The following is a 25,193-nucleotide window of genomic DNA, read 5'->3' on the forward strand; positions in this document are numbered from 1 at the left end:
TGTGGAATGGCTGGTGGGTTCGAACCACCAGTCTTTTGGTTAGCAGCCAAATGCCTTAACCATTGCACCACCAGAGCTCCTGAAAAGTACACTATACATGTTCATCATGGAATGACTTTTGATGCCCTGCCAGTAAGTTATGGGGAGTGGACATCCACCATTATCACTGACCTTAGGAAGATGATCAAGCAATCCTTACTGAAGGATGCTACCACGTTCACATCCCACTGTCATTTTTTTAAAAATCAGATATGACTAATTTATTTCATTTCTTTTACAGATATTTTCCCTCTCTATATGTATACTTATCTAGCTGTAGAAAATATAATATAAACAGTGCTTAGCACTTTAAGAAATATAAATTAAAATGCTACCTATCCATTGGTGAGCCCAGTCCTCCAGCAAGGACAAGGTGAGTAGGCTGTGCTCTGTGGTGAAACTAAAGTGCACACCGGTTGAGGTAATAAATCACATCTGTGGTTAATTTCGTTACTTGCTTGACGTAGCTGCACATTTTTGCTCTGGTTTTATTTGTGTGATTATGATTTGTATCCCAGTTCTGACTCATACTCCCTAAGATCTCCCATAATTCGTGTGTGTTTCTGAGGACATGTGCAAGGGCTGTGTGAACACCCAGTCATGTTCCTCCTGCCTTTAAAATGAATTTTCCTTCTAGGTTTCTCATTCGCCATTGTCTGTTGCTAAGCATCAAGAGAGGGGAATAGCGACCACAGACTGTGACGGTTCTCCCAGCGTAGAGGAGACCAACCAGTTCTCCTGCTCCGTGCTCTGAGAGTCTGTCCTGAGCCAATTTCAAATCATAGCTTTGAGGGCAAGGTGTTGGCTCTAGTGTGGGGACATTACGTTCCCTTGTTCAGTACTCTTCAAAAGGAGAGGTCCTTAGTGTGCTGAGTGAAAATCTATAGAATATATCAAAATTTTAAACTCTGCTAAGTCTCCCACAGGCCAGTACATGGTAATTTATATAATTTCAGGAAAAGGCAAACAGTAGCCCTTTTAACAAAGAACCTAGACCATCTCAAGCAGCTGGAGTCACATCTGTAGGCATGGGATTGATAGGTTTTCTTGTGGTATTCCTCTGTGGGAATCCTGGCACTGGCATACAAAGGAGACGGTTCATTCCACACACACCTCACATTTTTAAAATCATTTGCTATTTAATATTACGGCCAAATCCCGTGGTATAAACAATTGGGCTTTTAACAGGCTTAAGAATATCTGTATGTTCATCGATAGGTTTGTTCAAAGAGATGCACGAGGGTAGAAATAATACAAGTAAACCTGAAACTTGAGGGAATCGGGACCAAGGGAACGGAGAGTCAGCGGGCGAGGACACGCTCACGCGTCTGCCTGAGGTTGCACCAGTGCCACTCCGCTGTCCAGCAGCTGCGAGACGGACAGAGGGCATGCACCTGGTCCAGGCACACGGCAGCTCTCGTGCAGTAGGTTCTGTCTGGGAGATGTTCTCATTTGTAAAGTAGGAGGTGTCTGGTAACAAAGGTAGTGGCCTTGTTTACTAGGTCATGACCCTCAAAAGTAGATACTAGGGCAACCATACTAACACAATCTCTATGGAAATGTGACAGCTACGAAACCAAGGTCACGGGTATAAATCTGAACAAATATACCACATATATATATTTTACTAAAGAGTGAAATGAATAAGAATGCATGCCATCTCAGAGTAAAGTCAATACAGAGACAGGCTTCGAATTTCCCAGCCTACTAATAGTACTGATGGTGTGGCTATAAACTGGCGGAAAGTGAGCCCGAAGATGCTCACACATGGGCTGATTCTTCTGCGACTTCCGTGGGAAAGATGGGCTCGGGCAGCTTGCCGTCTGTGGCAGTAGCAGCCTCCGGTGCCTCGGCGGCTTCCTCATTAAAGTGAACAAATGTGTGTTCTTCAATCAAATCTATTGGGGGGAAGAAAAAAGGCAACAATGAAGCCCATTGTCTACTCCAACAGTGTGACTTTTAAGATGATGTTTGTTTCACGATTTTGAGGAGATCATCTTGGGAACCACCCAGCGGGCTCACGTAGCAAATGCCACACTCAGCGGCGCTAAGATCGCCATCAGAACAGCTTCCAGCACCATTTGAAACTGGACCTGCCTTTGGTTCTACATCAACGTGTGCAATGCACCTTCAGTTTATCTTAGATCCTAATCCAACGTTCTGGAACATTTTGATGTGCAGTGGACTTCGGGGCAGAGCCTTGGCAGAAGCAGGTAAGAGGAAGGAGATGCTCTAGAGGAAAGGCCAGTATTATTCCTGGATACAAACCACGGCCAGCGACCTACGCCAAGGCCGGCCCTCACACGTGATGACCTTGTTTTAATGGTTGAGTTTTTGCCAAGATCTCAAAAGTGGGAGTAAAGGGGTTGGCTTTTCCATTTTTGGTTCCCTTCACATTTATTGACCACTGCCAGTGCCAGCAATTCTAGTTAATCAGTAAATCCATTCTGGAATGTCACTAGGGCGGAGGCTGGGCTGTGGTCACTTGTGTTCCTTCTCTGCCCTGAAGCAATGGTGAAGTCTGGCTGGAAGTATGAGGTCAGCTAAGGGACCTGAGGCCTTCACAAGTCAGGACGACATATGACATAGCCAGGTGATGGGTGGAACGATACAGTTTTACCTATTTGATTAAACAAGCCTTTGTGTTAAACACACAGACAAAACAACACCAGCAAACTTCTAACTGCCCTTGCATACCTCAGAACAGTCTCCCAACTCTTTGTTCTCTGTAAGTCTTAGGCTATGTTGTCACACTCACTACTCATGTTAAACATGATGAGTTTGTAATCACAGTTGCAGTTGGTCTCTTTAAAATGTCTCTGCATGCCAAGGACCTCCTTTTAGCTATTACAATCCACTACAAAAAAAGACAAATGTATATTTGGTAGTATTTCTCCCCAGTCAGCCAGTACACATTTATGTCTTCCTGTGCACATGTAGGGAGGTCTTGTTTCCAAAATGATGGGCTCATTTCTCGTGAGACTTTTGCCTTTCCAAGACATAACAGTCACATTAACATGCATCCTGCTCCTTTTAAGAAAAACATGTTGTTTCAAGAAGCATCAGGAAAACATCCACCTTTAACTTCTCTGGGCTGTGCAGAGAAACCTTAAGTATAACTGGGACCATGACAAAAGGTAGGCTTGGAGATTGCAATCAGTTAATTCTATTGAAAAGCATCATGCAGCCTATTCAGTGAGAAGAAGGGAGGGAGTTTTAAGCATTCAGGTAAATAGATAATCCATTCAGACAACAGTATACATTGTGGCAAGAGCCATCCTAGTCTGTCAGCCCTTAGTTGTACCCTTTGGGTTCCCCTGCCCTCCCGCGGAGGGACTTCTCTTCCCCTGCGCCCCATCTTTGTTCCTTATTGGTAGCTAAGTGGAAACAAAGCCGAACAGCACATACGCAGTGTTCCATTCTGGCCAAGTTCTTCCTCTATAGTCAAAAGGCGGTTGTATTTAGTCACTCGTTCCCCGCGAGAAAGGCCTCCCAACTTGATAAACCGGACGCCCAGTCCTACGGCCTAAAGGGGGAAAACAACTGCCGTTAAATAGAGTTGTGTTTCCGCTAAAGGACACACAGTTCCTCAGAAAGAAAGGAAACGGTCATGGTGAGTTTGAGTGGTTTTTTTTTTAATAGTTTTTTTTTTTTTTTTTCCATCTTTACATAAGTAAAGCAGCCTGCCTACAAGCTGATGTGTCAAAAGGTGGACAGACAGACTACATCAGACCCCGCGCTAGCTGTGTGAGTGTGCTGTTTTTATCTGAGAACAGGTTGGCCTTTCTCAGTTCATTTTAGAAGGTAAGATTGCAGGTGCCCACCCCAGTCATTCAAGTGGACACATCATTTTTCCTGGACTTCAATCTTTCTTATTTTTAAAAGTTCAAAGATCAGCTCTTTGAAAGAGGTAGCTGTCTAGGAGGAAGCAAGTCTATTTCATAAAAGGTTACATGACTTTCTCTACCAAAGACTGCACTTCCCTGAAATACCAATTCATGATAAAAGCAGTGCTTGGGCAGTTCTACAATTGACCAGCTTTCAGCACTTACCAAATCGACAAGGCTGTCATCAGACGACTCTCCTTCTGTGCTTCCAAAGACAGCGAGGTGCTTCCTACCTGTCAGCAAGGAACTGTGTGCAGTTTACACAGGGCGCAAACAGTTAGCTACAGATGAGCCTCTGGGATCCAGATTGCAAATCTGCCAGAGGTTATAAATGCCCCGCTAAGAATCAAACAATTTGTTCACTGAAGAATTCCAACCCAAACATTTGCATTTTCATTGTCTTCTTTTGATCTGCTCATCCCTCTTGCCAGTCACTTATTCTATACTCAGTGAACACCATGCCTCATCAAATCTAAGGTAGCGTACATGGCAAGATTTACCATTATTTTATTACCACTTGGGGGGAAAATGTGCAAATTAGATTGACATGTTTGTCAAACCACAGCATTGTAAGGCGGGATTCAATTTCAATTCAATGCAGAGTAATGTCACCTTTGAGTCAATGAAAAGGTAAGTGCAAGGGCACCGTATGGGGAGTTAATGTATCCAGATGATGTGTCTGCTCTTAGTGGTGTAGGATTTAATTCAGAGGAATCGGCCACTCTGAATGTTTACTTCTTAGATGAGCAGTGTTGAGAGTGTTTACTCAAGCATTTGAGAATCTCAGAACTCCTTGAAATTTGCCAAACCTACAGAGAGTGCAGCCAGAGGCCCCCCTGCAGTGGCAGTGCTGGTTTCACAGGCAGAAGCTACAGCAGCAATCAGAGGTGGAGGGAGGAATGGCTGAGGAGTGGGAGGCTGGGAGGAAAGGACTGCCTGGCGGTCAGCCCCCCTGGGGCCCTGGACAAGGGCGTTCTGCAGCCTGAGGGGCTTTTGGCATTTCATTCCCTCCTCTGGCATCAGCGGAGGCCCATGGATGCCAGCCTGGCTCCAGTCTGCTCCAGGTCTGCGACTGCCCTTCCACTAATCCTGAGACCCACTCATGATATTTGTGGTTCAGGCACTGCTGTAAGTGAATAAGACTCCCCATGAACTAATGAGAATTTATAGTGTAGCGAGGGGCACTAGACATTAAATAATTGTACAAGTAATTGTTCAGTACCATAACGCAACAGTTTAGGATGCTATGAGAAAGGTTCAGAGCAGAACCTGCTCAGGGTGGGGGAAGTCAGGGAAGACATATATGTCTGAAGACGTTTCACTAAAGACAAACGTGAAGGTTAAGAATACACCGTGTGGGAAGACACATGCTGGCGGGACAGCAGGTTCAAAGACCTTGAGGTAGGAAAGAATTTGCAACTTCTGAAGAATTAAAAAAAGACCCATTGTTGGCAAGTGGGATCCCTGTAAGGTCCTGGAAGACTTTACCTTACCTCTCCAAGCCTTGTTTCCTCCTCAGAAAGATGGAAGTAACAATGTTTACCTCATAGATCATTTCCAGTTCTAAAATGCCTAACCATTGGCACTCAATTATAAGTTCTCTCCGCTGGCATCCCAGGCCCACCAACATTGAAGCTCTGGTTTTTACCTGTCATTCCTCAAACCCAACTACCTGGCATTCTGATTCTAGATGCTTTCCTGATGCTACGTGGCCTTGCTAACCTGCCTGCCCGCTTCCTTCCCAATGCTGCCTGCTAGTGGTCAGTCTACTCCCACCCCAGGACTCTGGCCAGACTTAAAAAAAAAAAAAAGCACCAAACTCACTGCCATTGAGTAGATCTTAATTCCTAGTGACCCCCATTGGGGTTTCCAAGGCTATAACTCATTACAGAAGCAGACTGCCATGGAGCAGCTAGTGGGTTTGAACCACTGATGTTTTGTTAGCAGCCACACACCTCAACTAGTACACTACCAGATAGGAAACCATCTGCTTTTTCTGATTGGATCTTACCTGTTCGTTTAACTATTAAAGCAGAACCACTCCCTGCAGTGAGTGATCTAGTTACAAACTCTGGTCCTTTCTAGACTTTCCCAGGTCATTGCAAATTAAGACAGTGCACTGATGTCTGGGTGGATTACAACAAGCTATGCAGCTATACTTACTTTTCAAGTCACTATCCTTACTATGTACTTGGGAGCTCTGGAACCGTAGTGCCTAAGGCACTTGACTGCTAACCAGAAGGCTGGTGGTTCAAACCCACCAGCCACTCCTGGGAAGGAAGTTCGGGCAATCTATTTCCGTAGTGATACTGCCTCGGAAACCCAGGGAGGGGTCGCTATGAGTCACACTCGACAGCACACAACAACAACAACACAACACTTTGTACTTGGGCTGTACCTATGTGGAAGAGCTGTGGGCCCTGTTTTTGAGATGCTAGGAGATGAATCTAGAGCATAAAAAACAAAAACCAAACTCACTGCCGTCGAGTCAGATCCAACTGTTTAGAGTTTTTTTTCAGTTTTTGCCCCGTGTTTGTTTTTTTTTTTTTTTTGGCATCTTGTAGAACCAAGTTAAATTCATTATGGATCTTTCAAACCTATGCTTGTACTCACTGTCAATGAAATTGGTTATTGCCACCAAGTCAGACATCGTAGTTTGATTTGTATGTTTTATGATCAGCCCACTGGCTCTGGGGACGCTGATATTTCCATCCTTTAGAAGCTTAGTGATGCTTTTGGATGCAGTTCCTGCGATTATGTAACACCCGGAACCAAGAGCATTATAGATGCTGCCCCACTGTTCAGAGTCCTGGGTAAATATTTAAGAATTGATTGTTACAATGTATTGAACATCATCTCAAAACAACAGGAAGTATATAGCACATGCTCAAAGTCATATACTTTTCCTGAGAAATACACAAAATCTTGTGTTTTCGTTTTTTGCCTCTATGGCTGAATGATACCTGCTACTACAGCCACCCAAAGTGACAGGCTTCACAGACAGAAACTGAAAATGACTGAGATTTAAGCTGAAGGAGTCTAGGGAATAAGATATTAGCAGACATGAAGTGCTGTCCCCAACATGGATTCTGGAGTGCTCACACAGGCTCTTCCCACCCACCACGTCATCCGTGATGCTTCCAAAGACTGCCTGGTTAGAAGATTTTCTGTTATTTCAGGTAAATAGACAACTAGAAGAAAGGAGGCTACAGGGGTTCTAGGACCTCTTTCTCAACACCCCTATTTTTATGGGTGAGACCACCCCATTTAACAGTTATCATTCAAAAGGGAAACAACAGACGAAGCCATCCGTGCCATTCTACCAGATTCTAACCTCTCCCGTCGACCCAGCCACGCAGTACGTCTTATCACATCCTAGAAGCTGTGGTCAGAGCCTCAGGACGCTTTCCTCCACAGCCAGGTGGGCAGCCACGGAACTGGGCCCCATAAGTGTGTTTTCACAGTGCTGGCGTCTAGTGTGGACTGTGAAAGGAAGGATGTGCAGAGTGGGACTGAGAGCCCCTGGGACTCCAACCAGAGCCATCACGCCTATTGTCCCCAGTGTTTGAACAGCTCTCTCTGAGAGGCGAGTGTGCTATTCAGATTCACAAAATCAAGACTAAGTTTTGGAATTTAAGTGGGGTTATGGATTGACCTGTGTCCCCCAAAGTAGGTGGTGCTGGCACCCTAACCCTCTAGCTGTGGAGGTGTCCTTGGAGGTAGGTTTTCTTCACTAGGTTAAGGAGGCTGTGTCAGTGCAGTGTGTCCTCAGTGTAATCACCGCTGAGTTACAGAAAGAACAGATCAGACACACAAGGAAGGGCACACTGGAGAAGACGTTTTGTGTGAGGATCCTCTACCAGCCAAAGAACCAAGGAACACAGCAGAGACCCTGGTTTGGACTTGTAGCCCCCAGAACTGTGAGAAAATAAATTTCTGTTCTCTAAAGCCATCCACTCCCAGTCTGTGTGTTCCAGCAGCATTAGGAAACTCAGAAGGCATTAGGAGGAGAGCCGGCCTGCTGGGCACATAAACACGCCTGGTCAGATGCACTGCTTTGAATAGATCAGAAAACCTCAGTATCTCAAGCTTTGACCTATATGGCTTTATGACTATGCATAGGTAGTAGCTAGATTTAGGTTAGAAAATGCATGGCCTTGGACAAGGCCGGGTCCATGAGCACCTGAAAATGGTGGACAATCACCCTAGTGAAGCACCAAGCACAGTGGGCTCAGGGCTCGGCTTCCATCAGTAAGTGGTTGTAAACACACAGACTGTAAAATGCCTGGGAGGAGCTTATTTCATTCAGTAGGCTCACTCATATGCCATTGTGTTTTTGCCATGCATTTGCTTACTAAGTGCCTTTTACTCACGTTGTTGTTTGGTGCCATCGAGTCGTCTCCGACTCACAGTGACCCTATACCCAGCAGAACTAAACACTGCCCTATCCTGTGCCAGCCTCACTTGCTACACCTGAGCCCATTGTTGCGGCCATTGTGTCTGTCCATCTCATTGAGGGCCTTCCCCTCCTCTCTCGTTGACCCTCCACTTTACCAAGCATGATATCCTTCTTCAGAAGAATGGTCCCTTCTGGCAGCATGACCAAAGTAGGTAAGGCGAAGTCTGGCCATTCTCGCTTCCAAGGAGCATTTTGGCTGCACTTCCTCCATGGCAGATTTGTTAGTCCTTTTAGCAGTCCATGGTACTCTTAGGATTCTTCTCCAACACCACCGCTCAAAAGCCTCAAATCTTCCTCGGTTTTCCTTATTCATTGTCTAGCTCTCACATGCATAAGAGGTGATTGAAAATACCATGGCTTGGGTTAGGCACACCTTAGTCTTCAAGGAGAAATCCTTGCTCTTCATCACTTGAAAGAAGTCCTTTGCAGCAGATTTGCCCAATGCAATATGTTATCTGATGTCTTGACTGCTGCTTCCATTGGTGTTGATTGTAGAGCCAAGGAAGATAAAATCTTTGACAACTTCAATCTTGTCTCCATCCACTGTGAACCTGTTTATTGGACCAGTTGTGAGGATTTTGTTTTCCTAATATTGAGTTGTAATCCATACTGCAGACTGTAGTCTTTAATCTTCATCAGTAAGTGCTTCAAGTCATCCTCACTTTCAGCAAGTAAAGTTGTGTCATCTGCATATCGCAAGTTGTAAATGATTCTCCCTCCATTCCTGATGCCACATTCTTCTTCATATAATCCAGCTTCTTGGATTATTTGCTCAGCACACAAGCTGAACACGTATGGTGAGAGGATACAACCCTGATGCACTCTCTTCTTAATTGTGAACCATGCAGTATCCCCTTGTTCTGTTTGAATGAGAGCCTCCTGATTGATGTACAGGTTCCTCAGGAGTACAATCAAGTGTTCTGGAATTCCCATTCTTCTCAATGTTATCCACAGGTTTTTTGTTGTTGTTGTTGTTGTTCTTTTTTAATACACACAATCATCAAATGCTTTTGCATGGTCAATAAAACATAAGTAAACATCTTTCTGGTATTCTTTGCTTTCAGCTAAGATCCATCTGATATTAGCAATTATATCCCTCATTCCATGTACTCTTCTGATTCCAGCTTGCATTTCTGGAAGTTCTCTGTCAATATACTGCTGCAGCCATTTTTTAATTATCTTCAGTAAGATTATACTTGCATGTGACATTAATCGTATTGTTCAATAATTTCCACATTCTGTGGGATCACCTTTCTTTGGAATGGGTACAAATATGGATCTCTTCCAGTCATTTGGCCAAGTAGCTGTCTTCCAAATCTCTTGGCATAACCGAGTGAGTTCCTCCAGTGGGACATCCGTTTGTTGAAACATCTCAATGGGTATTCCATCAATTCCTGGATCCTTGTTCTTCAGCAACTGCTTCAGTGCAGCTTCAACTTCTTCCTTCAATATCATTGGTTCTTAATTATATGCCACATCCTGACATCGATGAACATTGACCACTTCTTTTTGGTACAGTGATTCTGTGTATTTCTTCCATCTTCTTTTGATGCTTCCTGCATCACTCACTATTTTGCCCACAGAATCTTTCAGTACTGCAACTAGAGGCTTAACTTTTTTCCTCAGTCCTTTCAGCTTGAGAAATGCCGAGCCTATTTTTCCTTTTTGGTTCTCTTTGCACATTTCATTATACTAATTGGCTTTGTCTGTTTGAGCTGCTCTTTGAAATCTTCTGTTTAGCTCTTTTATCTTGTCAACTCTTACATTTTCTTTAGCTACTCTGCACTCAAGGGCAAGTTTCAGAGTTTCTTCTGACATCCATTTTGGTCTTTTCTTTCTTATCTTTTAATGACCTCTTACTTTCTTCATGGATGATGTTCTTGATGTCATCCCACAATTCCTCTAGTCTTTGATCAATGGTGTTCAGTGCATCAAATCTATTCTTTAAATGGTCTCTAAATTCAGGAGGGATATTATCACGGTTGTATTTTGGCTCTCATGGATTTGTTTTGATTGTCTTCAAGTTGAACTTGTATATGAGCTGTTGATGGTCTGTTCCACAATCAGCTCCTAGCCTTGTTTTGGCCAAAGATATTGAACTTCTCCATCACCTCTTGCCACTGATGTAGTCAATCTGATTCCTTTGTATTCCATCTAGTGAAGTCCACTTGTATAGTCATTGCTTATGTTCTTGAAAAAAGGTATTGCAATGAGTAAGTCGTTGGTTTTGCAAAATTCTATCATGCCATCTCCGGAGTTATTTCTATCTGCAAGACTGTATTTTCCAACTACCAGTAAGTCTTCTTTTGTTTTCAGCTTTTGCATTCCAGTCATCAGTGATAACAAATACATCTTGATTGCATGTTCGATCAATTTGCAGAAGTTGGTAGAAATCTTCAATATCCTCATCTTTGGCTTTGGTGGTTGGTGAATAAATTTGGATAATAGTAGTATTAACTGTTCTTCCTTGTCAAATTCTACCCAACTTACCGCCGTCGAGTCAGATCCAACTTATAACAACCCCTCCTTGGGTTTCCGATGCAGTATCACTACAGAAGTAGGTCACCCAGTCTTCCTTCTGAGGAGTGGCTAGGGGTTTGAACTGCCAGCCTTCTGGTTAGCAGTCAGTGCCTTAGGTCTTCCTTGTAGGCATGTGGATATTATTCTATCACTGATAGCATTGTACTTCAGGACAGATCTTGAAATAGTCTTTGTGATGATGAATGCCACACCATTCCTCTTCAATCTGTAATTCCTAGCATAGTAGATCATATAGTTGTCTGATTCAAAATGGCCCAAACCAGTCCATTTCAGCTCACCAATGCCTAGGGTATTGATCTTTATGTGTTCATTTCATTTTTGACAACTTCCCATTTTCCTAGATTCATACTTTGTACATTCCATGTTCTGATTATTAATGGATGTTTGCATCTGTTTCTGCTCATTTTGAGTCATGCCACATCAGCCAGTGGAGGTCCTGAAAGCTTTACTCCATCCATATCGTTAAGGTCATCTCTACTTTGAGGAGTCAGCTCTTCCCCAGTCGAATTTTGAGTGCCTTCCGACCTGATAGGCTCATCTTCCAGCACTATGTCGGTCAGTGTTTCAGGGATGTTCCTAAAGTTTTCCAGTAATATATCTAACAGTGTTTCACTGCTATTCATAGGTTTTCACTGGTCAGTTCTTTGAGAGATGGATGGCCTCTTCCTTCTCCTGAGTCTAAGCCCAGAAGTTCTCCTGAAACCTCTCCCCCTTGGGTAACCCTGCTGGCATTTTGCAACACGGTGGCATAGCCTCCAGGCTCACAGCGACATGTAAGCTACCACAGGAGGACAAACTGACAGACAAGTTCATCTCCCTCAGTTGTTCCTAACCCCTCCCACCTGGCTACCTCAGTCCCCTGCCTTAATATAGAACCATACCCAAGCGAAAAGCAGCCTCCAAGCACTCCCACACCCAAGTGAAAAGCAGCCTCTGAGCCTTGGGCCTGCCTACCTCAAGTCCTGGCCTTTTACTCACAGGTGCTGAAATAAAGAAACTCAGCCCCAACCCGAATTTCAGTACATTTTGCATGACAGAGGTCCAAAAGAGCGAGATGGTATTGTTCTGTGTTTTGCTGTAAAATTCAAGGTGAGTCCTGCTTACCTCCTTCCTGAAAGGATCAATTAAGGCAATAATTGAAGGGTATTTGTTGATCAGATCCACGTACAGGTCCACCATCTCGGCAGCACTTTTTAATGTGCCGGTCATCACCTCATACTTCCCTTTACTCTGGGATGTAGAAGGAAAATACGAAAGGATAAACAAGGGATTCCTTAAATGTTACCGATGGGATTCAAATTCGATCATCATAAGGTTGGTAAGCACCTTCTTTCTAGGTCACACACCCTAGAGAAATCTCTGCCTTTACGTAGCTACTCAGTGTTAACCTGGGGGAATCAAGTCACCAGTTAAAGTGAAGTGGCTGGTCTCAGTCAGATTGGTTTTCCTCTCGATACCCATAGAGCTCTGCCCACTGACTTTGGATGCGGCTTTCTGCACAACCAACCAATGGGCACAGAGTGGGCAGGGGATAGTGTCTGATTTAGGTTTATGACCTGGTACCAGATACCTGCCTGGGTAGATGGGCAAGAACACAAATTCATAAAATAACACACAGAATAGCAGTGCACACCTGCCCCCTCACTAGAACACACCGTCTTTCAACACCTGGTGAACAAGTTGCTTGTTTCCTCCACTGTGAACAAAGTCTGAACCCGGGTCTAGGCTTGTGAAATAATGAAACCAGTGTGAGATGTACAGTGACGTCAGTGAAGGCATTTCTTTCTCAGACAGCATGGCATTTCTAGCACTAACATTACTGTCTTGAAAGGAGAATTTGAGTGTAACCTGTTCATTTAGGTCTGGAAAGCCCCCAGATCTTTAAATCCAAACCAAAACCCACTGCCACTGAGTTGCAGTGACCCTATAGGACAGAGTAGAACTACCCCATAGGGTTTCCAAGGCTGTAAATCTTTACGGAAGCAGACTGCCTCATTTTTCTCTCACGGAGCAACTGGTGGGTTTGAACCACTGACCTTTTGGTTAGCAGCCAAATGCTTTAACCACTACTCCAAAAGAGCTCCTTCCCAAGTCATCAAACCAAACCAAACCAAACTCACTGTCATCGAGTTGGGTCCAACTCATAGCAACCCCTCCTTGGGTTTCTGAGGTGGTATCACTACGGAAGTACATTTCCCAATCTGCTTTCTGAGGAGTGGCTGATGGGTTTGAACTGCCAGCCTTCTGGTTAGCAGTCAAATGCCTTAGGCTCTACACCACCTGAGCTCCCCAAGACATTGTTGTTGTTGTTATGTGCCGTCGAGTCAGCCCTGACTCATAGCGACCCCTCCTTGGGTTTCGGAGGCAGTATCACTAGGGATGTAGGATTGCCCAACCCCAAGACATTAGTATAGAAATAAACCTGCTAAATGATCTAATGGTTTCTCTCTCTGCAAAACAAAGCACCTTTACTTCCAAGTCTGTGTTTACAGATGGCCCCTGGGCACTTAGGTACTGGGAGGGAGGTGGGATGGACCAGCTGGCTGTTTGCTGTGCTGAAGTCTGCTTGTTGCTGCTGCTGGCTAATAGATTGGATTCCACTGGAATCAAGCTGGTTCCTAAGAAATCCGTAACTGCAGGGATTTTATACTTTTTTTCATGTTAAAAAAGCAGCAGCAAGAACTTTTGTTTCCATTAGGCAAAGTTTAAAAGTCCTATCTTGTCAGTGAGGAAATGCTAATGACTTTGAACTAACATTATTGTAAGAATTATCTGATATCAAGCTAATGCCTCTTACTGAATATAAGCAAAAAAGACCCCATTCTAGCTAACTAGCAGTCAGTATATTCATAGTTCTTGGTATACATTGTGGATGAAAACATGCAATTATTTTTCTTAATGGTATGCCTAGGAACCAATCATTATGTAGAGAAAAGGAAATTACTTTAAACATTCCTTTATGTACTTAGCTTCTTTAGGAAATTAAGAGAACTTTTCAAAATCAGCTGAAACTTTGGATTCTTATATATTATTCATAATTTCCTTTGTAGTTGAAGTAAGAATCATGCCTTAAAGCAGAATCCTATTTGGCCATATTCCCCTGAATGGGGAGTATGTGTAAAAGATGTGTATAAATGGGACTATATGTATAAGGCAGAAAACTTCCAAAGTTTCCCTAACAGACCAATTTGCCAAATTTAAAGGTTCATTTTTGGTGCATTACCCCAAGGAAGTGAGGACAGGAACATTTTGTCATGAGCCTGTTGGAGGCATGGCTTGAGTTTTCCATCCGCTCTCTCCTATAACTCCTTCCAGGTGGTACGGATTTCCTGGTGAAGCTTCTAAGGCCTTGCCTCCACACCCAGGCTGTGAATACCACTTTGATGTGTTTACTCAGATGTAAACATTTTCTCCATACATGTCAATAACTTGGAAATATTTTTGTATCTACCCAGCAGAAACTGTGAGAACCACGTGTAGACAGCCTGTCGAGTCACATTTATACTGATCCACTTTTCATGCTGGACAAACGTGGAATTTACCAACCACAAACCACTCAGGAGACTTGACCAGTTTGTTATTTTTTGTAATAACAAACATTGTAATTGCAATGTAATCAACGCATTTTATTAATTTTTATTACAGAATTTTTATATCTAATGAGCTCTGGTAGCATAGTGGGTAAGGCATTTAGCTGCTAACCAGGAGCTTGGCAGTTCAAACTCACCAGCTGCTCCAAGGGAGGATGAGGAGGCAACCTACTTCCATAAAGATTTACAGCCTTGGAAACTCTATGGGGGTCGCTAGGAGTTGGAATTTACTCAATAGCAGTAGGTTTGGTTTGGTTTAATGTTCATTAAGAAAGTCTCTGCTTTTAATTTTTTGAATTATATGGTTACGTGATTCGTTGGTCATTGGTTGATCTGGCTATCTCAACTCCGTCTTGGCCTCCTCACACAATATTAGTAAGAAACAATCTGCCCAGGAAAGATTCAGATCAGCCTTCTTTTGAGTACTAATTTCAAGAGCACCTCTGCGGAAAGTAAAAGTGCTGGAGCGAAGACTTACATAGTCCATCAACTCATGTGCCGCACAGTTGATGGCTAGATGCAGATTGGTGCCCAGTTCCAGACCCAGGTTTGCACAGATTCCTTGTATGAGGAGGATGGGCTGCTCGATGGTGTCAAAGCTCACAGTTAAGCAGCCAAGATGGGACATCTTACCAGTGATCTGCTGCTGCAAGTGCAAAAGGAAACGCTGCATGTAAAAATATAGCACATTAAGGTTCTCGGAGTCTTCAGTGATTGAGTTTACCTCAGACATAGCGCTCCGAAGATAAGGCCCTCCGATCCTGAACAGCCCCACTCCTGAGTCCCATTCATCTGCACGTGACTTTCGGGCATAGGATTCCTCTGCAGTATCTGGGAATGATTTTGTTCCTGCTGAGGTCTTCCCGTTTGGCCTGGGAGCACCTTGTCTCCCTTCAGTGTGCCTGCCTTGCCTTTGCTAGCTCTGCCATCTTCCGTGGGGCTGTCCTGAGCCACAGCCACGTGGCTGGTGAATCTCGGGGCTAGCCCTATAAGCATCTATGCTCTGTCCCTCACTCTGCCTGTCCTCTTCCTCCATTCTCTTCTGCAAACTTGTTCTATTTTCCTTTAGAAGGACATGGCTATTAAAACTTAAAATGTAACCTTCCCTCAGGAAAGGTGGTCTTTTTGAAAGGATTGAAGACTTCTGCTCAAAGCCTGCAGCACTGAGGCTGGATTAGTGGAAGAGGATTCAGGGACCCAAGTGACCCCAGAAAAGGGCAGCCACATGCCTTTAATGCAAGATCAGCTTTGATGTGCCCATGTCTTAAGTTACTACTGTGCAATTATAAGCTGCAGCACTAGCAGTGATTCTGAAGGCTTCAGGCTGTGTGAGTGTGTGTGTATACTAAACATGTAAGCATGAACCCAGGTATAAATGTCCCATTTTTACTGGTAATAGCCTTAGTTAACTTAAGAATCATCCAACATTTTTAATGTCAGTGAGTGGAACCTTTTATTCAGCAAACAGGAATAGCTGGGAAAATCTCTGTGTATCAGTTGAGACATCATGTTACGGAATCTTCTAAACTATGAAAGCATCACTTCCTGCTGCTCACTCAATACCAGGTGCTCTTCCAAGTGCATAAAGTAAGTACTATTACTCCTTTTACAACAACCCCAAGAAAAAGGCACCATTGTTATGTCCATTTAACAGAGTTAAGTAACACAGAACAGATTTTCGCCCAGCCAATACGGTTCCGGAGTCTATGCACATGACTCTGGCATGGCTGCCTATCGAGAATCTATCCTCTAACCTGTTTCTAACAGAAAAGGTAAAGCTGATCGCAGAGAGCCTGATCTTGGTCTGAGTTTCTCAGGACACAGAGGACAACCTGGTTGGAATGAAGGGAGCAGAGACACGGAGACTTGGTTACTTGTTCACCATCCCCCACCTCTCTTGCAAAACCACTTGTTCTTATTCCAACATGCACAACTGTCAAGCATTTTACTTAAGGTGGTACTTACATATTTCTCTTCTCTCAGTTTTAAGGAGGAACTTATTATTTTAATCTTTACCAATGCCCTTCTTTCATAGTGTCTCTTGCTGATGATGTCAACAGACTGACGTCCCTGCCATCAGGTTAGGTGACTGCAGGCTTCACATTGCAAATACTGCAGGTGTGAGTGGCCTCTGCCACCTGCATTATCTGCCAGGTTCTTTGTGGCTGTTGGGACCCTGAGCATACAGCAGGTGAATCTGTCAGAGCACCTCCCATCACAGGGTGACTGCTGGCCCCACTGGCCCCTGAGGCTCCGGCCTCCACAAGGACTGCCTGCCTCTCTTGACATGATCTGAATTTTGGCAGTGGTTTGTCCAAAAGGGCATTTCAGTGCCTTTTAGGGGCCAGACCCAAGGCCACCTTCTTTCTTTCTTTCTCTAATAGTAAAATTAAGAGCTAAAATATCCTACATGCCTTTCAGTCATCAGAGAGATTCAGCTTTCCAAACACTCACTTCAACTCTCATCCCATTATTCATAAGCGCTTCTCCCAGGCCTCGCAGGGGAGAGGTGGGCCGAGTGAGGTCCCAGCTCTGGGGCTGCCTTGGTTGGCACTCTTGAACAGTATCGTTGTATAATTTCCACATACAGTAGCAAAATGACTATGCGAGAGGAACAGGTCGGGGACTGTATCAGTAACGCATGTCATTGAGAGGGGTGATAAACAGATACACTTACTTGACCGCGCTTGGCTCCATTATGCCCTTTCTTTGTCTCTGTTTTTGGAGGAGGGGGCTGTGGGACAGAAGACAAAAACATCACTTGGGAGTTACAGACATGTCCCTGGCTGCTTCAGTAACTCTGGCCTGTCCCCTGCTCTGGGGCCAGGCCAGTTACACATTCCCGTGCACACGCCACCCACACAGAATCAACACCACCCACTTCCTTCTTTTACAAGCTTCAAATTCAGGCACAGCTTCCCTTCAGTTCGTCCTTCTGCCCCCAGTCACATATATGGGGATACATACGTGTTCATGCCTTTTTACTCTCAAAAAATCAAAGAAATGTATTGCTGTGGAGTGAATTCCAACTCATAGTGACCCTATAGGACACAGTAGAACTGTCCCATAGGGTTTCCAAGACTGTTACCTTTATGGAAGTAGATTGCCACATCCTTGTTCGGTGGAGCAGCTGGTGGGTTCAAATCACATCTTTTGGTTAGCACCTTAGCACTTAACCTGTGTGCCATGGGGCTCATACAACTAGAGTGTTGCTCCTACCCGGCTTACTGGCTCTTACCTGGTGCACTGATTCTCACCTGGCACACTGAGCTCTGGTGTTCACAGCACTCTCCTAGGCACTGACGGTACAGAGATCCCCCCTTGCCCTTCGGGAAGGACACCACTGTGGATTTGCTTGTGTAGGCTTAGGACATTGCTTCAAATACCCTCATGGTAAAAACACTTCTTCCTGCCAGGCAGATTTGACTTTTGGAACTAGCCAAAGGTGGGTGAGTCTGGTGGGTGTAATGTCATTGAGGTGAAAAGCAAAGGTAATTCCTAAAGGAGGAAGTATTTGGGGGTTTGATAGCCTACCGTAGGAACATTGAGTCTTCCATGGGATGCACGTTAATGCTCTCTTAGCTGGGGCATGTTTGTTAAGAATCAGTATGATTCACACTCAAGTTTGTGCAAATATAATTATCCTGTTGCTTGTCAGTGTGGAGTCATCTGAACTTTTTGTGTCCTGGTACAACTTAACAGTCAGGAAGCATGTGGATGTGTCCACGGTAGAAATGCAGTGGGGACTGAGACCCCCACAGGCACTGCCTCAGGGAGCTCGCAGTCCAGGGAACAGCCGGGCACAGCGAGGAAGGTAGCAGTGAAGAGCAAGGGGAATGCATCCGTGGAGAGTCAGGGCCGAGAGCTTGAAGAAGTAGACACATACTTGGATGAAGTGTAGGACTGAGGCGAAAGGGTGTGTGGTGGTGTCAAACCCTCTGGGTCCAGAGAAGCTTACAGGTGTGTCTGAAGGCCAGAGCCAGGGAGCATGGGTTTCTAGAAGAAGGGAGAGCACCGGCAGAGGGGGCTGCAGAGTGGGGACTACGAAGCTGGGGGGCTGGCAGGCAGGGGTTGAGGAGCAGGTAACCAGTAAACTACACTGAAGATCTGGGACTTGAACAGCGGGCAGGACACTGGGAAGTCAAGCAACATGATCCAGGGAAGAGCTGCATGCTTCCTGTGCCAGCTCAGAGCTGACAAACGTTGGAGAGCACTATTGCGTTGTGTTTCTACTGAATTCCTCCTGGGTTTCTCATCTTTCTAACGTGATTTCAAACGGCCTGAGGGCAGAGCAATGTCTTATACCCTATAATACCTCCTGTAGGGCCTCACAACAGCAATCAATAACTGGGAAAAACAACTCATGACACGTTTCTAACATCATAAGGGTGTAGCTATTCAATGGTGGTAAAGAGCCCAAATCTCCAGCATTTATAATTAGACAAGATGCCGTTTGTTCTTGAATGACTGTTCTTGGTCTATTGTTGTTATGTGCTGTTGAGTCGGACCTGACTCATTGCGACCCCACCTTGGGTTTCTGAGGCAGTATCACTACAGAAGTAGATTGCCCAACCTTCCTTCCGAGGAGTGGTTGGTGGATTTGAAACGCCAGCCTTCTGGTTAGCAGTCAAGTGCCTTAGGCACTATGCTACCAGAGCTCCTTGTTCTTGGTCTAGGTGGGTTTTAAAATAGCTAAAAACCCAAACAGACAAATACAACCTTTCATTAGCAAGAATTAGCCACATGAGGGTTCCTAGGAAAAGTCACATATGCTGATGCCTGACATGAAGTAACTTGCTTCTCTATGCCACCAGCCACATGCCCTCATCAGGAACATTCAATTTATTGCAAACACAAAGCAGTGTGCTTGTAGTAAGCCCCACTTCTAACTCTACCATCTCTCATTTGGAAAATGAAAAAAGGGTTTATAGCAAGGCTTTCTACAAACATGTTTCGGGTTAACTTCTGCCTAAGAAAATGAATGATTTCTTTAGCAATTTTTTTTTTTCTCTCAAAATGAATTTAAGATTTAATGAAAGGATTAAGTTAAGCCTGGGAACAATCTGGTATCAGCATAGTCACCAGGAAAGATTCAACATCTTTGTGTATTCAATTAAGGTTCTATCAATAGGCACTATTGCCTGTTGGTGGGACCAAGTCTGGTTCTTTCTATAAAGTACTTCCAGTCCTCCCAAGGTCATTATTTTTATTTTACAGATGAAAAAAGTGAAACACTGGCATGTATATAAGTAGTTCATGCCCTGGAAGAAGTACAGCCGGAATGCTCCTTGGAAGTGAGAATGGCCAGACTTCATCTCCCTTACTTTGGTCATGTTGTCAGAAGGGATCATTCCCTGAAGAAGGATATCATGCTCGGTAAAGTGAAAAAGATGAAGACCCTCAACAAGATGGATTGACATAGTGGCTGCAATGATGGGCTCAAGTACAGCAAGGATTGTGAGGCTGGTGGAGGACCGGGCAGTGTCCGGTCTGTTTGACACAGGGTTGCTATGCGTCGGAGCTGACTTGAGAGCACCTAGCAACCACATACAATGTTCACAGTGGCGGCTAGTCAGCGATCGGCCAAAACGGAAACTCAAGTCTGTTTAGCTTCAAGGATTGCTCTTTCCACACTACCTGTTGTTAGCAACTAAAGCTTTTTCACAGAAAGTCATAACACTGATGGAGGAATGACGTTTTTAAGGCCTAAAAATACTCTAAACATTGCACTGCTTTTTATTCAAGCGAGAATGAGCTAGTGGGAGCTGTTACTGAGAATCCCGCTGCAGCTCTCAGACATGTAACACCACGTGAAAAGTCAACAGGAATGTGACTCTTGCTTCATGCCATTCATACCAAATGAATTTGAGATGGATGATAAAAGTGTTCGAAGAAAACATATTCTATGAATTTTAGAAGATGGTTAAGATTGTGAACTATGGGACTAGACTTCCTGGGTTGGAATGCCAGCTCTGTCACCTGTGGGGAAATGACTAAGTTAGTTAACCTCTCTAGCCTCAGTTCCTTAATCTATAAAGTGGGGATGATATTAATAGTATCTACCTATAGAGTTGTTGTGAGGATTGACTGAGTTAAAATACTAAGGATTTAGAATGGTCCCTAGTAGCTTAAAAAGTACCTGTTAGTATCACAGAAAGGGAATGTGCCGAGTTAAACAAAGAAGAAAAGGTAACAGTCTTAAAGCAAGGTTTCTCACCCTCAGCACTATAGACACTCTGAGCTGGAAAATTCTTTGTTGCAGGGGTTGTCCTATGCATTGTAGGATGTTGAGCAACACTCCCAGCCTCTGCCCACCTCAGGCCAGTACGAGCCCTCCCTCCAAGCTCCTCCAATAGCCAAAAATGTCTCCAGACATTGACACCTGTCCCCTGGGGCAAGATCACTCCCGACTGAGAACCACAGCCTTGAAAGATCAGATTGACATGTTTACTATAGCAAAATTAAAAAAAAAAAAAAAAAGTAATGGTGCTATAAATAGTTAAAAGGCAAACAACATGATAATATGTATAACATATTAAAAAGGACTATATCCCTTATATACAGAATTCCTAGATATTAATACAAGATAAAACTTCAGTAAAACAGGCAAAGATATCATCAAGCAAGTTGCAGGACGATGACTTACATAGAACCATGCTATTTTTATAGTATTTTAAACACAAAGCACAATGCTTCGTATTATTTGTGCTTGTGTGTACAGATACAAAGAGAAGGACAGAAGGGTCACACACAAAGTTTTTAACAGTGGTCACCTCCAGAGAAAGGGTGGGATTGGGAGTGGTAACGGGTGCGGGGTTGGGGAGAGGAGCTAGCTCTGTCGGTATTTGACTGTTCACGAGAACATTCAGGAGTTACTTATATAGCTGAAAATCAATAAAGCATTTAAAAATCAGGCTGAATTACAGAAGCTCAAAAGCCTGGAACTTCCTAGTATTTTAAACCGAATGTTGGTTCAAACCCACCAGCCACTCCTCGGAAGGAAGATGGGGCAATCTACTTCCATAGTGATACTGCCTCAGAAACCCAAGGAGGGGTCGCTATGAGTCGGGGCTGATTCAACGGCACATAACAATAACAACAACAACAAGTCCTCTAATAACCAAAGCTCTACTGCTCACCACTGGGCAGCTCCTGCTCTAAACACATTACACACGTTGAACTCATTTGCCCTCACAATCGCCTATGACATGGGTGCTTCTACACCCATGTTATAGATGAGGGACCTCAGGTGAAGAGGCTATGAAACTGGCCCAAGATCACACAGCCGGTAAGTGGCAAAGCAGAGTGAAGGTCAGGGTTAACTTGTCCAAGTCCCATCCTCTGCTGCCTGGTCACACAGAAAAGAAGGTGACTTCCTGAGAAGTTCTGTGGAAACCGGCTCCAGCCTGGTGCTTAGAGCGCCTGGTGCTTGGAGCCCACACACCCACCCCATCATGCCAGGGTAGGGGCTGTGCTGCCTGCCTGCACTCACAGACTGTGTGCTGGCAAGAGGCACTGGAGCCAAGCTTCCTCCATGCCAGGATGCTGCTGTATCCTGGCCCCACTCTACAGCTGGTGCCTCTACTTGGGCAGCTTAAAAGCCTCATGAAATGTAATGTGGGATCCTGAACTGGATCCTGGAACAGAAAAAGAGCATCAGGAGGAAGAAACAGTGAAAGTTTGGTTAATAGTAAGGCACCATTTTGGTTTCCTAGTTTTCACAACTGTACTATGGTAATGTATCACACTGACACTGGGGGAAACTGGGTGAGGGGTAGACAGAATTCCACCACTTTCGCAGGTTTTCTGTAAATCTAATATTCCCAAATTAAAAGTTTATTAAAACAAACAAACAAACAAAAGCTTCACAGACAAGGCTGAGGTCCCCCTCTAAGAGCCTGAGGTCCAGCCTTGCTCTATGACCGTTCCCTGCCCTAAGACAGACTATGAGGGGACAGCTGGTGACTCATACAACTGCCTCTCATCTCCGCTTCCCAGAGACAGCTGCTCAACCAAGGGCCCTTGTTTGCCCAACTCAGGCAGTCTAGCTCCAGAGTCTGAGTCTTAACTAATATGGCAAACTGCCTCTCATGTGCTAGGGGCCAAATCCTTTCTTCCTTTGCAAATCCTAAGGGATGATCTTAGCATAGAGCCAGCTGCCTCACAATCTAAATGAGATTAAGGACCATTAGAAACTGGATTGGTAGCCAGTGATGGAATGTATAACCTTGGCTCATATGGGTAAACCAAAGTAAATGAACATGTTTTCCAGACCAATAAAAACAATATTGATTTAATTCCATAATCAACTGTAGACTGCATACTAGAAGATGTGTGTCAGTAACTAGGTAGTGCGGAATTCCTTTACATACCGCTTCAATTGTTTTGTTAATGTGTTTCTGAATTTCCAGAAGCATCTCCACGCCCTGTAAATAGAACAACCACGATTTTCCACAACTGCAGTATAGGAATTTCAAATATCAGAACTTACACCATACATGGCTATTTCTAACTCAGAATATTCGTAGGGTCCCTGATAAGGGACCTGGTTAATGGACAACATGGTCTACAAAAGCGGAAAATTACGTGTTAATCTTTAACCCCAATTTCCATTCAGTGGAAGGTGAACGAGAGGCTCTTCTTCCTCAGTAGCCTATCGTCATTGTTCAGAACTGACTCATTCAGTTGGTTGGAGTCAGTTAATTTCATTCTCTTTAATAGTCTCATGACTAACCTTCTTGCAATATATGTCACTGGCCATCAAAGGAGTCTAGATTAGAGTGAGTGAATTGGTATAAATCCACTACCACTTAAAAAGTTGCAAAGTGTGTTCTGATAATGGTTGGGTGGGCATACTAAGACAGGTAAAGAATGGCACTCCAAGTGCTCTGGTACCCAGATACCACAACAGATATTGACTAAAGGCAACATCCGGGGCCTGGAGTCCTTACTTAAGAGTGGGTTGTTAGGAAAGCGCCAGCTTCCACTTGCTGTTGCTATAGCACATAGATCCATAAATAAAGATTTCCCAAATGACCCGAGATAACAGCCCTCCAGCATGACTAGGCCTGGAGACTGCTTTGCCCATGTCTCTTCCATGCTGGTAGTTCAAACCCACCAGCCACTCCTCAGAAGGAAGATGAGGCAACCTACTTCCATAGTGATACTGCCTCGGAAACCCAAGGAGGGGTCACTATGAGTTGGGGCCAACTTGATGGCACACAACAACTTCCATAGGTCACCAGCCTGAGTAATTGCTCTAAACATACTCTCTTTTGCTTGTGATCTTGATTTTCTTCCCATTTGCCTGATTTCCTACAACAGTTTTTCTGACTTTCTATTTCCTTCACTCTTCCTTAGTACCATAAGCCTTAGGGACCTGCAGTAAAAACTCCCTGATGCTGGAATGTATACATATATTTTAGAAAAAGCAGTGTGAGATAATGTAAGGTACTTGTTTGGTGCTTAATCCAGGATGTGGGATGCAGATCACTTCTTTCATTAAATTCAGCTTCCCTGGAGAAGACTTCCCACAGCTGACCAGAGATACCATCAGCAAGGGGACAGTTAGCTTTTTTGGCTGTTCCTGAAATGTAAGAAAAGCAAGGCAAGGCAAGAAACATGATTCGTTTGCACTAAGATACTAGTGGGTTCCAGCCATAGAATATAATAGACACTAACCTGGTTGTGCTTCAGTAACGCAATAGTTAGGTAGAGAGGATTATTTCTCAGTATGGCACTGGTCTTTGCAACAGCTAGTGACACAGCCCCTATGGCCATGCTGCCACAGAGAACAGGTTCAGCAGGTTCTTCAGGTAAGACAGGTTTTTCCGGAAGAGTATCCTTTCCTCCTGGAGGGAAATATATTGATAATAGACGTTGTTGTTGTTAGGTGCCCAATCTTCCTTCAGAGGAGAGGCTGGTGGGTTTGAACCACCAGCCTTCTGGTTAGTAGTCAAATGCCTTAGGCACTGAGCCATCAGAGCCCGCAGTAATAAGTCTGACTATAATAAAACTATATTTTTTAATGCTTTAAGTACGGATGTTACAGCCTAGCAAAAAGTAAGGATGGAAACTGAGGTTGGGAAGGATATACTCTTTACCTTCAAGGCCACTCCTCAGAAGGAAGGTTGGGAAATCCACTTCCGTGGAGATACTGCCTCAGAAACCCAAGGAGGGGTTGCTATGAGTCAGGTCTGACTTGAGGACATACAACAACAACAACAAGGTGCTCTGGTGGCATACTGCCTAAAGAAAGCATTTGACTGCTAACCAGAAGGTTGGAAGTTCAAACCCATCAGGCACTCTGTGGAAGGAAGATGGGGCAATCTCCTTCTGTAAAGATATACTGCCTCGGAAAGCCAATGAGGGTTGCTATGAATCGGAACTGATTCGATGGTAGTGAGTTTGCTTTTGGTTTAATGCTCAAATACTCCTTAGCCATGGATTTTGCCTCTCTAAGAAATTCTAACCTTCTCTCTAAGAAATTCAGAAATGTTTGCAGCAGTATACTGACAGAGAACTTCCAGAGGTTCAAGCCGGATTCAGAAGAGGATGTGGAACAAGGGATATCATAGTTGTTGTCAGATGGATCTTGGCTCAAGGCAAAGAATACCAGAAAGATGTTTACTTGTGTTTTATTGACTATGCAAAGGCATTTGATTGTGTGGATCATGA

General features: G+C 44.2%; 1 protein-coding gene across 1 annotated transcript in view; it reads right to left on the bottom strand.

Annotated features, from left to right (window-relative positions):
* Positions 1-1,800: 1,800 nt before the first annotated feature.
* The window catches only part of ENO4 (enolase 4), a 34,625-nt gene continuing 11,232 nt past the window's right edge, over positions 1,801-25,193 (bottom strand). Inside the window, exons 5-14 of the mRNA XM_007936924.2 lie at positions 24,198-24,367; positions 23,971-24,102; positions 22,889-22,942; positions 17,194-17,250; positions 14,995-15,162; positions 12,031-12,156; positions 6,540-6,735; positions 4,092-4,159; positions 3,448-3,565; positions 1,801-1,937 (exon numbers count right to left, since the gene is read on the bottom strand). Of these exons, the coding sequence (XP_007935115.1) occupies positions 1,801-1,937; positions 3,448-3,565; positions 4,092-4,159; positions 6,540-6,735; positions 12,031-12,156; positions 14,995-15,162; positions 17,194-17,250; positions 22,889-22,942; positions 23,971-24,102; positions 24,198-24,367 (1,226 nt within the window). The remainder of the gene's footprint in view (positions 1,938-3,447; positions 3,566-4,091; positions 4,160-6,539; positions 6,736-12,030; positions 12,157-14,994; positions 15,163-17,193; positions 17,251-22,888; positions 22,943-23,970; positions 24,103-24,197; positions 24,368-25,193) is intronic.

The sequence above is a fragment of the Orycteropus afer genome, unplaced genomic scaffold, assembly GCF_000298275.1.
Source record: "Orycteropus afer afer isolate SDZICR_OR568_19922 unplaced genomic scaffold, OryAfe1.0 scaffold00038, whole genome shotgun sequence".
Taxonomy (NCBI): domain Eukaryota; kingdom Metazoa; phylum Chordata; class Mammalia; order Tubulidentata; family Orycteropodidae; genus Orycteropus; species Orycteropus afer.